The sequence below is a fragment of the Tachysurus fulvidraco genome, chromosome 23 (assembly GCF_022655615.1).
Source record: "Tachysurus fulvidraco isolate hzauxx_2018 chromosome 23, HZAU_PFXX_2.0, whole genome shotgun sequence".
Lineage (NCBI taxonomy): Eukaryota > Metazoa > Chordata > Actinopteri > Siluriformes > Bagridae > Tachysurus > Tachysurus fulvidraco.
The window spans coordinates 2,525,905-2,539,401 of NC_062540.1; the positions used below are offsets into that span (position 1 = coordinate 2,525,905).

The window sequence follows — 13,497 nt, forward strand, 5'->3', positions numbered from 1 at the left end:
GGGAAAAGAGCGAAAGAGCGAGAGAGAGAGAGAGTAGAGAAGCGCGCGAGAGAAGAAAGATGGACAAGATAGACAATAGGAGGAGAAGGGAGAGTCTATCTCTATATTTCTCTTCTCTCTCTCTCTCTCTCTCTCTCTCTCTCACTCTCTCTCTCTCTCTCTCTCCCTCTCTCTCTGTCTCTCTCTTGCTCTCTCTCTTTCCCTCCCCCCCCTCTCTCTGTCTCTCTCGCTCCCCCCCTCTCTCCCCATCTCTCCCCCTCTCCCTCTCTTTCTGTCTCTCTGATGTAAAAGAAGCTAACGATTTATGACAGTTAATTAATTCATAGATAAAAAACGGACTCTGACCTGCGATATTGCTTTGAAGTTCATTCTAGTAGTCACTTACATAAACTACATCCAAACGATTGTTTAACTCGTTGTCTCATCTTTTCCTGCCATTTAACCCAAAGTTAAAACAAATAAACACATCTGATTTAGTTTAAGGGATACTTATAAACGTTTTGTAGCTTTAATCATTTCCAAGACTAAATCTAAGAATCGATATAAAAATGTATTAATTCCCAGCAACAAATCTCGGTCTGATTTATAGTTTTGTTTTTTTATTCTTAAATGAGTAACAATTAGCATGGTTATTATTATAACTTATTAATAACTGCTTTCTTAGTTGTCTTTCACTCTAAACTTTAGTGCACACATTAGTCTATATCACATTATCAGTAAAAATAAAAATAAAAATAAGGAAACTTTTCTTCTTCTCATGATCTTCAGGAACTTTGGATGATGCAACTTCCCCAAGCATTCCGTGTTGACGGATAAGTGAATAAATGAATAAATAAAGGGTAGATTTTTGATCATCTATGACGGAAGACTTGTTAGACTTAAAACAGATTCAAATATTAATGTAAAAAAAAATAGAGACAAAAAAAAAGTGTATTGTGATGATTAAGTTTTAAGGCAGATACGATGAGTTGATACTAAATGTTTAAGTGCTGGGTTTCATGAACTCTAGTTAATGTTTGAAGTTATTTATCTGAAACATACATAATGTAGAAGGTGTTGTAAAGAAAACTTATCTACGTTTCAGACGGTTTTCATCTTTATTTTCTGTACGTATCAGTAGAACATTCATTCATTCTCTACCGCTTTTATTTAACTTCTCGGGTCACGGGGAGCCTGTGCCTATCTCAGGCGTCATCGGGCATCGAGGCAGGATACACCCTGGACGGAGTGCCAACCCATCACAGGGCGCACACACACTCTCATTCACTCACACACTCACACACTACGGACAATTTTCCAGAGATGCCAATCAACCTACCATGCATGTCTTTGGACCGGGGGAGGAAACCGGAGTACCCGGAGGAAACCCCCGAGGCACGGGGAGAACATGCAAACTCCACACACACAAGGCGGAGGTGGGAATCGAACCCCCAACCCTGGTGGTGTGAGGCGAACGTACGCATTAACCCCTAACCACCGTGCTCCCCATCAGTAGAACATAATCACCTCAAACTTAAAATGTGTCAAAAAACAAAGTAATGGAGATCGCACCTAAAATTTCCCTGCCATCGAGTCTAGAAGCTAATCTCGTTTATTCGGAAATCAAGATGTCTCTGTGTTAGAAAAAGCTTGTGTACTTTACTAAAACTTTGTAAAGGTTTTCAAGTGCTACGTATTTAAAATATTTGCTGAATAACTCTATCTAGAATCAAAGGTGTCTCCGAGCGAGATATCTTCACCCCGGAGCTGTTGACACAGTGTGATAACTCAACAGCTCAAGTCTCAAGTCCTCGAAGGTCTTGAACTTGCTTTGTTGTTTTTTTTTCCAGAATATCCTGTGTTTAAAACTTTTACACCTGAGTTATCAAGATTATTATCTTCCTCTGCTGTCCTTGTTCCTAATTCCGGTTCCATCACGCTGCTCGCAGACGTTCCCTCGCCTCGCATTCCTCTTCAGAGCAAAGTTCTCTGGAAACATTTCACCATAAGATATGGTCATAAAAACTGGCTAACACAAGTTTTCCAAGTCAATACTATACTTTCATTGCTTGATAAGATAGATGATAAAACCCTAATCTGATGCAGCAGGATGATAAACTTACTGTAGATAACTTGTGAGCGTTTGGACGTCTTTTTGAAGAATAGCTTTTTATTTTTGCATAAACATGGTGTACATTACAGCACAGTCGAATTCTTTTCTTCACATTTCAGCATATGCTATGATACAGTAAACTTGGAACAGAAAGGGTTAAGGGCCTTGCTCAGGGGCCCAAAGGTGGTAGCTTGGCAGTGCTGTGGCTTAAACCCTGCTACTCTGGTCAATAACCCAGACCCGAGATGTGTTGTGTGACATCATCACGACATGAGATCTGACCCGAGATGTGTTGTGTGACATCATCACGATATGAGATCTGACCCTAGATGTGTTGTGTGACATCATCATGACATGAGATCTGACCCAAGATATATGTTGTGTGACATCATCACGACATGAGATCTGACCCGAGATGTGTTGTGTGACATCATCACGACATGAGATCTGACCCAATATATATGTTGTGTGACATCATCATCACATGAGATCTGACCCGAGATATATGTTGTGTGACATCATCACGACATGAGATCTGACCCGAGATGTGTTGTGTGACATCATCACGACATGAGATCTGACCCGAGATATATGTTGTGTGACATCATCACGACATGAGATCTGACCTGAGATATATGTTGTGTGACATCACAACATGCTTTCAGTTGAATTCCCCTTTGATTCTTGTGCATCAATTCAAATAGTTTTCTGCAAAAAAAAAAACAACAAAAAAAACAACACACACTTGTTTTGCATTGTATTTAAATACAAATTGTATTGCAAATATTGCTTAAAGAAAAAAAAAATCCCCAGCAAAATCAGCCATTTATAGCTGCGATTATCCCAAAAGAAATCAGCAAATCCTAGAGGGATCGATTATTGTTTTTATATTCCAGTTTTCACATTTTAGAAACAAATGTTTTTATTATTGATTTATTATTTGTATTTATTATTAAATCATACTTTTTTCCAGTTGCCTAGCAGCAGTTCAGAATTTAATCCATTGTAATACATTTCTACGCAGAAACTGTTAAATTGATTGAAGTTTATTAAATTCATTATTAACTCATTAACGACCACTGCGTTTTCTTTAATATTTGCTAATGTTAGTGTTAGCTTTTATCCATCGTACTGAAAATATATTTAATTTCTAAATATTTACATTAGAGTATTTTGTATTATTCATTCATTCATTCATTCATTTTCTACCGCTTATCTGAACTTCTCGGGTCACGGGGAGCCTGTGCTCAGGCGTCATCGGGCATCGAGGCAGGATACACTCTGGACGGAGTGCCAACCCATCACAGGGCGCACACACACTCTCATTCACTCACACACTACGGACAATTTTCCAGAGATGCCAATCAACCTACCATGCATGTCTTTGGACCGGGGGAGGAAACCGGAGTACCCGGAGGAAACCCCCGAGGCATGGGGAGAACATGCAAACTCCACACACACAAGGTGGAGGCGGGAATCGAACCCCCAACCCTGGAGGTGTGAGGCGTACCACTAACCACTAAGCCACCGTGCCCCAGATATTTTGTATTATGTATTAAATAATTCTTATTCATGCAGTTTAGAAATCGTGTTTATACACACACACACACACACACACACACACACACACACACACACACACACAAACACAACCAATATAAAGACAGTTCCATGTCTATCGTCTTTTTTAATCTGTATAAACAATGCACATATACAGTATACAGGAAACATACATATATATATATAAGAAATATACATGTATATAAGAAACATACACATTAGACATCACCTAAAAACCATGGGCTTAAAGGGCAGCAAATGGAATTCTTTACAAATATAATTCTTTAAAATATACAACACTTTAAATAGTTTTAAACAAAATCCTCGTGTACGAATTAGTAATAAAGGCCTTCTGCATTTGCATTTAAAATGTGCACTTTACAGATATACGGCCATACGATGCGAGCAGCTTCACAAGGAGACTAAAAATAAACATACAGCAAGCATAGTCTAGTCGTGTGCAGCAGAATGTCTTATGCCCCTTTTCCACCGAGGCAGTTTGAGTGTTGGTTCGGAGCCTAAATTAATAATCAGTTCTTTCTTTTTCGACGGCCAAAGCACCGACTCTGAACCAGAAAAAGTGGTTCTTGATTAGCACCAAAACGTTGCTGGTCTAGACTTAAGAACTGCTGGCTGTGGGTGGGGCTGTGGGCGGGGCTGGGGGCGGGGTTACTGTTAGCACATTTGATAATGTACTTTAAGTATACTGATGTTTAACACATTTTTACTTTACCGCAATATGATCGGTTATCAGCACTTGTTATAGTAGGTAGCTACATGCTAACGCTTCCTTTTTTTCTGTGTTAATGATAAAATAACGTTATGCGCTTTCTGTTATTCTCGATTGCAAACCTCCGTTTATACAGATTACATCGAGCTGCACGTACGCGTCGGATTCGCCGTGTTTGGATGCCGATGTAGGTTCGCAAAGCATTATGAGCATTAACAGTAAAGCAACATCCGCCATTGGTGATTGGTCATTACTGGGCTAACGTTGCTGGGAAATACGAGACGTACAGTATATAGATGTAAGACTCGGCTCTGTGATGGTTCTCTTAGCCCATGGAAAGGCAAACCAGTTCTTAGAAGGTTCGCCGGTGGAATCAACTTCGAACCAGCACAAGTACTAGCTCTGAACCAGCACCCGGTTCTTTCTGGTGGAAAGGGGGCATTCAGAAGCAGGAATCAGACACCTACAAGGCTCGCTCAGTCGGACCTGCTGTTGTTAGCACAGTTCCTTCTGGTCAGACAAAGAACCTTCTAGCAGCCTCGAGTACACAGTCTACTTCAAACACTTTAATTGAGTCCTGAAATTACTATACACTTTTATACATGCTACAGATTTGTTCCAGAGACTGTCTGAATCTGGCTTTTCCCGTCGTCTACAGAAAGCGTGGGGTTGTCGTACATCTCCAAGCCCCTCTTATTCTTCTCCTCCTCGTTCACTTCTCCCTTATGGCAGCACTTGCAGCAGCAGCAGCATCGTTTCCCACAGAAGGCCATCAACCTGGTGACGATGCGGTCCCACGGTTTGAGTGAGTGCAGTGGCCGGGGAAGAAAGTCCCAATTGCGAAGCACAGGAGGCAGGTAGTGTGGGAAGTGTGACTGCATGATGTTCACCACAACCACTAAGATCAACAGCACGATCACGGGCACGCCGACCCCCACGAGGACCTGCCAGCCAGCGATGGACAGCCCCAATACCATCAAGGGCAGAATGAAGAAGCAAAGAACCAGGTAGACGAAGGCAAACCAACGGTATTTGGCTGTTCGGTCACCCAGAGCTTTAGCCAGCCGGATAGGCACACGCGTGAAAGGAATTGGGTACCACAGGATTATACCAAAGATGTTGAAAAAGAAATGGCACAGGGAGATCTGCAAGGAAATGAGACTTGTCATGAGCTATGAATGACATTAAAGAAACCAGTGCACTACAAATGGAAGATTATCATATTTAGAGGGCTAACCTGTAGCGAGTTGGCCAGTGTTTCTCCAGGACTTGCCATGGCAGCAAGAATAGCAGTGGTTGTTGTCCCAATATTGGAGCCAAGAGTAAGGGGGTAGGCTCGCTCAATGCTAATAACACCAATACCTTAAAAGAAACATGGAAAGCTTTTGAACTGATATCTAAATATATATATAACAGACTTTTAAATGAGTTGATACAGTAAGTGGTGTAGTGCACATGTCTTTGTTAGTAGAAGGATTCAAACTATTTCAGCTCAAACTCACCAACAAGAGGCGTAATGGCAGAGGTGAAGACTGAACTGCTTTGCACGATGAAGGTCATTCCTGCCCCTACTAATATAGCAAGGTAACCAGTAACCCATGCAAACGGAAAGGGGAAATCTGCAAAGAGGAATTCAGTGTTACTCAAACCACATAGGCATGAATGTATGATGATGGCAACATAAAACAAAAAACCCATCCGAGAGTCACCATGTCACGAGATAATACAAATGAACCTTGTGTAATCAGCATATTCTGCCGTACTCGGGCATGTCGTGTACCTGGGAACTCTTGGTAACATATAACACGCTCGGTTATGAATACAGAAACCCGAGTTCATATTTTTATGCCGGTTTAACTCATCAGACATCAGGATGAGGAAGCCTTCCGGTTATCAGAGACAAGGTATCCAATCCATGTCTATCAGAGGTTTTACTGTTTCCTTTTCACAAATAGAATCGGTGCCTTAATGGTCCACCCAGTTTGTTTGCCAAATCAATACCAAAGCTGACCATATCCAACTAAATCAAATGTCCAGATTTAATATTAATCCTACGTGGCCTCGAGAACGTACTGTAATGAAGGCAAGCGTCATGCAAGTTAATCATTCGAGCAGCCTCACCTGTATTAAGCACCTTCTTAATGACAACAGCCACCTGGCCCCTGAGCATGGAGTTGAGCAGCTTGACAATGAGAATGAGGCATGTACAGAGCACCAGCAGGGACAGAGCTAGCAGGATCAGACCCACGGCCAGATCGGGCAGATTCGCTGAGGCAAAAAGATGACTACCTGGAGCAAGAGAAACGTTTCAGATTTTTAATTTTCAGTCAGTATTAAAACATCTTCTAGACCTGACATAACAACATCTTCTAGACCTGACATATGTCCAGTCAGTTTTATACAATTAGAACTATTTTGTGGAAAGACGATGTAGATCCAGTCCCATGAATCAGTGATACTTTTACTATTTATACATGCTGACTCACTAAAAGGCTACAAGATGGCAACATGGTTACAGGATGTATGTAAATGCTACTACAACCAACAAGCTGCAAGCAGGCTTAAATTTCGGGCCTCGATTCCAAACATGACCCCCCAACCAAAACCTCTCTATTTAGCTGGGGCTTTTTTGTCTGGTTTCGACTGCCTCAGGTAGTTCTGCCTGAAGAGAAGAATAGCCCCATTGAGCATGTAAGAGTAGAGTTAGAGGGAGGGGAAGATGGGGAAGATGTTTGCCGGATCATACGACGCTGAAAGAAAACCATTGTCCTCCTGGTGTAGTAGTTAATTGGGAGTCACGGTCTAATAGTCGGAAGTATGTATGCACAGATAAGAGGCGACGATCGACATGCAACGATCCGACCTTCCTGAAAAGGACGTCACTCACATTTTTTTAGGTTGATGGTCTCCGTTATGTTCTTCTGTGTCCATGTCTGGTTACCCTCCGTCCAGCACGGGACACCAACTGTGCAGTTTGCTTGCTCAGGAACAGTGACATTCATTAGAGTCTGAAGTAGCAAAAAAACATAACGTGTAAGTTCTCATTCATGTCACTAACATGTATCTAAACATAACAGCTACAGTAATACTCAACGGAGTCGGTGTTAAAGTCTATGCTATTAGTAACCAGTGTTTATCTCCATGTCTGCTTAAGCCTTTAAACACCTTTCATCGGGGCACAAAGGGCTATTACACAGTAACACAAGTCAAATGTTAGGCATATAGAGTATATGTTCAAATTCTTCGGTTTCCTTGTTACTGCAAATTTGCTGGAGATAAAAAATTGGACATCTACTGTATAGGTTGCAAGTTTGCGAACATTCCCAGTCCTTACCGTGACTTTCATCTTTTTGCACCATATCTTGATCAGGCTCTTGTTTCGAGCACTAAGATCACCAGTGGCTATGCCACTGATCACAGAGCTGTCCAGCTACAAAGAGAGAGGAAGAAAGAGAAATATGAGTCATCAGACCAAATTCCAACTCCAGGACTGTTATTTAGAGGGACCTTGTACGGTATACGCTTGAGATCACATGCAGAATGAGATCACTAAATCAGACTCTAGAAGTCATGCAGTGAGATGAAAAACAAGCAAGTATCCATAGTAAATGTGAGATGTATTTGTTTTCACTGATAGACATGCTCAGTGCGGTCATCTGAGATCAAACTATTCCAAGCTGTTATTTTAAGTCACGACTGGGTCACCTCGTTAATCTACAGTATAGACGCTATGTCCTTCAGTGGGTCTGTTTGGTAGATTTTTATTTTTTTTTACCTCGATGATGTTCTTGGTGAGCGGTGTAGTGATGACTTTAAGTAAGTCTGGGGCATCCTGGCCTGTCTGGATATGGAATGAGTCGATGATGAGTTTGGTGAGCTTGTACAGGACACCGGTGGCTGCTTCCAGAGGCAGCAATATCAACACCGACAGCCAGTTAAAAAAATCATGAACTGTGGCTCCAGCAAATGCCCTGGAACCCAAAAATGAGAAATATAAATTAGACCATTAAAAAATATGGTTATTTAATAAGTATCAGAAACAAGCATGGCTGTTTAGAAAAAGCATGAGATCTTATACGTCAATCCTTTATGAATTAATTGGTATAAAAGCATCACATTACATTGCAAATTGGGAATTTATTTGTAGGGTTGCCAGGTTGCTCATATCAACTACATCTCAAAAAGGCTGAAACTACATCCAGAACATTCAGGCATTATAAAGATGTTTATTATTTCTTTGTTTCCTGTCTTTGTCTGGAAAAGACGTTCACTGTGGTTCACACAAATGTTTGATCTGTAATATCTACAACACACATATTATAAATATAGTCATTTTGTACTATATAGTCTGTTTTCCCCAAAATTTGCATTAAATCTTATAAATTAAATGGTTCTGTACAATGTAAATATATCATATAAAAAATTAAAAAAAAAACTCTTTGCGAGATCAGCCTTTTCACCCGCAATCTTGTCCCAAAAGTATCCCAATTTTGTGTTACCCTGAGGGATACATTAAAGTTTTCTGAAGTGGTTTCTGGATCCAAATTCTCTGGAGAAGCAGTTTCTACAAATCTGGCATGTTATATCTACCTGCGGAACTCGTTACGATCTCCGGCCTGCATCACAGCCACGATGGTGTTGGTGATGGAGGTACCGATGTTAGCACCCATAATAATAGGCACTGCTGACTGCACCTCCAGTACTGGAAAAAAAAAAACCCACAAGAAACATAAATCCCAGCACGTGTTATACCTGAGACCATTCTTACACTTATGATTCGTATACTATGTTAAAATATAAAGACGACTCACATCCAGATGACACCATGCTGACCACAATGGATGAAGACGTGCTGGAGCTCTGAACCAACACCGTAACCAAGACACCAATCACGAGCCCTGCCACAGGGTTGGCCAATACCACATTGTCTTGAAAGATATCTCCAGCTGCTTTTCCTGTAAAAAAAAAACAAAAAAGAAAAAAAAAAGAAATGTCACCTACGCCTGGACATGTATCTCTAAGCGAAATAAAAGATAAGAACATTTCAACACTCTACACATTAACCACATTAACCACAGTTGATGTAGATAGCAGTAACTAGCTGTACAAATACCTTACTCTAACATTCCGTAATAATAATGAGCTGTTACATATGCGTTTTTTTTTTGTTTTGTTTTGTTTGAGAACATAATTAAAAACCCAGTGAAAAATTCTTCTCACTTACCACCAACAAGCTGAAACGCCGAGCTCAAAATGTCCAGGGAGCAAACAAACATGTAAAGGAATCCAAGCAAGAGAACAAGCCTCGCGATCGAGGTCATGACTCGGAGAACTTTTCCTTTTGTGTCCAGTTCTGCACAGAAGATATAAAAATGAAAGATTGTTTCATGTCTAACATTCCTTCATACACAAACTTCATCTTTGGAGACTGCTGATCACCAGAGAATGGCGTGGCAGCTCACCTGACCATTTAGGCCCCACATCCTGGAGCTCAGGAAGATCCCACGGGTTAATCGAATCAGAATCTAAATCCACAAGAGCCACGGTGGAGTACGCTGGAAGCACCACGGCATCTTTGGACGAGTTTGTGTCTGTTTAAAGAAACAGAAATATTATGGGTCATGCATGAGGAAAGGAGAAGATGGAGAATGAAGAAAGGGCGTTTCGTTTACCAAGATCTGGTGGAGAGACTGAGGTGTCACTTCCAATCTCAGGCCGTGGAGCCATTGCCTGGTAGGTAATATAACACATCAGTCCCTGCCTGTACACCACAGTACCGCCATTTACGTAACACTGTGTCATTTATGCGCAACAGTAGCATCATTTATGTACTATTGCTGTCATTGGGTTTTTCCTACCAAGATCTACATTTAGCACGATCCATGCAGAACACAATAATATTAATACATATTAACAGACAAATTGATAACGGTGGAATTTCCAGTTTATCTTAATCAGATCTGACTGCCAGATACCATTAAAGTGTGTGTGTGTGTGTGTGTGTGTGTGTGTGTGTGTGTGTGTGTGTTTAAAGTTAGAGAACCTTTATAAATAAGCATAGATACTTGTTCTTACCTGTCGGATAAAGCTTAAAGCAGATTTAAGTCCTGAAACAACCGAACAGTGTCCACCTGAAGTACCTGTCGGATTCAGTGCGCGCGCTGCTTTTATACAGCACACCTGTCGCACGGGACACCCCCTCCCTTTCTCCCTCCCTCCCTCCCCCCAACCAGCGCGCGCACTGCGGCCGCACGGAGGCACGTTATAGATTTACAAGCACCAATAAAGAGCCTTTGGACAATGTTCAGTTTCTATACAGTGATAAAAATGTTGTAACGCTTTTTTTTCCAAGCTTTTTTTTTTTTTTTGCTCCACATGGATCTAATGTCTTAATCATCGGAAAAGATGATCGAACTTTTGCAATTTGTTAGTAGAAATATGACGTGTTTCTTACCAACATCGCGCGCCCCCTGCTGGTAGAAAGAGAAAATAAATCATTCTCCAAATCTAGATCCTGCTTAAGGCTGGGAATTTATTGTTTAAAAAAAAATCAAAAATCAAAAACATTTTAAAAACAACAAAATATTTTTTTTTACAAGAATGTAACATTAAAAGTTATTAATTTTCAAACTTGTAACATATTACGGTGGTTTATGTTCTACTGTGATGTGTTATTATGTCATGTATTTATTATTGTGTGCCATTTGTAATTTTGCATTGTCATTTGTTTGGCTGTACTGTAATTTATGTGCTAGTGAGTAAGGTATTTATTATTGTGTCATTTGTGTTATCACAATGTCGTGTATGTTATTGTACTAAAAATTCTGTTTATTTCTTAGACTTTTAATTTATACCATGCAAAAACAAAACAAAAAAACAACTACTACTACAATAATAATAATAATGCTAATAATAATAATAATAATAATAATTAACAATAATAATGATACTACTACTACTACTACTACTACTACTAATAATAATAATAATAATAATAATAATAATTATTATTATTAATAAATGGCTGCCCAATGCTCCGGGTGTGTGTGTGTGTGTGTGTGTGTGTGTGTGTGTGTGTGTGTGTGTGTGTGTGTGTGTGTGTGTGTGTGCGTGTGTGTTCACTGCTGTGTGTGTGCACTTTGGATGGGTTAAATGCAGAGAACGAATTCTGCGTATGGGTCACCGTACTTAGCTGTATGTCACGTCACTAAAATTTATAATAATAATAATAATAATAATAATAATAATAATAATAATAATAATAATAATAATAAAGTTGTTAATCCTGCTTAAATCGAGCTCTGTTATAACCAAGTGATTATTTGTTCTACTCGTTTGATCGCGTAAAAAAAAAAACCCTCTGTGCTATGCTTAAAAACCTCTGTGTCTGGCAATTTATATAGTTAGACACATTTGTATATATATACACAGTTATTAGATTGAATATACACACACACACACACACACACACACACACACACACACACACACACACACACACACACACACACACACACACACAGGTTCTTTCCTCATCTTTTAATGAGGAAAATTGCCTCATTAAAATATATCTCTCTCTCTCTCTCTCTCTCTCTCTCTCTCTCTCTCTCTATATATATATATATATATATATATATATATATATATATATATATATATATATATATATATATATATATATATAGAGAGAGAGAGAGAGAGAGCTATATTTTAATGAGGCAATTTTCCTCATTAAAAGATGAGGAAAGAACCTGTGTGTGTGTGTGTGTGTGTGTGTGTGTGTGTGTGTGTGTGTGTGTGTGTGTGTGTGTGTAGATTCAATCTAATAACTGTGGATCCATAAAATAATAAAAATGAGATTAATAATAATGTAATAAAAAAGAAATGTCACCTTCGCCTGGACATGTATCTCTAAGCAAAATAAAAGATAAGAACATTTTAACAACTCTACACATTAACCACATTAACGACAGTCGTAGATATGTAGATAGCAGTAACTAGCTGTACAAGTCGTGATATTATATGCTTTTACATAAAGTGTTTTTTTTTTAAGAACATAATAAAAAACCCAGTGAAAAAATGTTCTCCTCACTTACCACCAACAAGCTGAAACGCCGAGCTGAAAATGTCCAGGGAGCAAACAAACATGTAAAGGAATCCAAGCTTGAGAACACACCTTGCATTCGAGGTCACGAGTCGAAGAACTTTTCCTTTTGTGTCCAGTTCTGCACAGAAGATATAAAAATGAAAGATTGTTTCATGTCTAACATTCCTTCATACACAAGCTTCATCTTTGGAGACTGCTGATCACCAGAGAATGGTGTGGCATCTCACCTGACCATTTAGGCCCCACGTCTTGTAGCTCAGGAAGATCCCATGGCTTAATCGAATCAGAACCTTAAATAATCGGAAAGATGATTGAACTTGTGCAAATATGACGTGATTCTTGCAACATCGCGCGCCCCCTGCTGGTAGAAAGAGAAATAAATAAATCATTATCTAGATCTAATCCTGTTTAAGGCTGGGAATTTATTGTTTTAAAAAAAATAAATCAAAAAAACATTTTTAAAACAACAATAAAATGTTTTTACAAGAATTTAACTGGAAAAAATTATTAATTTTAAAAGAATTTTATACTTGTAACGTATTACGGCGGTTTATGTACTATGATGTGTTATTGTGTCATGTATTTATTATTGTGTGTCATTTATACTTTTGCATTGTCATTGGTTTGGCTGTACTGTTATTTACATTTTGCTAAAAAAAAATATTAACTGTATGAAGACTTTTGGGACATCATATCTATTTATCTGTTTAATTATAAAAGAATATCAATTAAATAATTATATTTCTATCTTTTAGGGACCTTTTGTGGACCCTAATGTGACATTACATGTGAGCTTTATTAAATGTATTAATTTTGTCATGTTATTAGATTTAAGCACAGTTTAAATATTAAATCTACCAGTAAACACAGAGACAGTTCGAGAATTAACTGTAAACTGTAAAACCTTAAATATGCCTAATTAAAATAACAAATATTTTGGCCTTTATTTTTGGATTAAATTGGATTATTTGGGATTGTTTCGAAAAAAAAAAAATCCCAAAAGTAAAT

At 39.0% G+C, this 13,497-nt stretch overlaps 1 protein-coding gene across 11 annotated transcripts; it reads right to left on the reverse strand.

Moving 5' to 3' along the window:
• Positions 1 to 3,757: 3,757 nt before the first annotated feature.
• On the reverse strand, positions 3,758 to 12,850 carry slc34a2b (solute carrier family 34 member 2b). Of its 11 annotated transcripts, none has more exons than XM_047807520.1 (16): positions 12,717 to 12,790; positions 12,479 to 12,607; positions 12,274 to 12,293; positions 10,837 to 10,852; positions 10,055 to 10,112; positions 9,845 to 9,973; positions 9,607 to 9,735; positions 9,194 to 9,337; positions 8,973 to 9,084; positions 8,158 to 8,353; positions 7,717 to 7,812; positions 7,270 to 7,390; positions 6,504 to 6,671; positions 5,885 to 6,001; positions 5,620 to 5,744; positions 3,758 to 5,527 (listed from the first exon to the last, which is right to left on the reverse strand). In XM_047807520.1, exons 2-16 carry the CDS (start codon positions 12,563 to 12,565, stop codon positions 4,988 to 4,990), a joined length of 2,058 nt encoding a protein of 685 aa, XP_047663476.1. In that variant the 5' UTR covers positions 12,566 to 12,607; positions 12,717 to 12,790; the 3' UTR covers positions 3,758 to 4,987. The 11 variants fall into 11 exon arrangements, with proteins under 11 accessions (XP_047663476.1, XP_047663475.1, XP_047663474.1 ...); XM_047807519.1 differs by having other exon boundaries at positions 10,837 to 10,855; XM_047807518.1 differs by lacking the exon at positions 12,274 to 12,293 and having other exon boundaries at positions 10,837 to 10,855.
• Between the last annotated feature and the right edge of the window lie 647 nt (positions 12,851 to 13,497).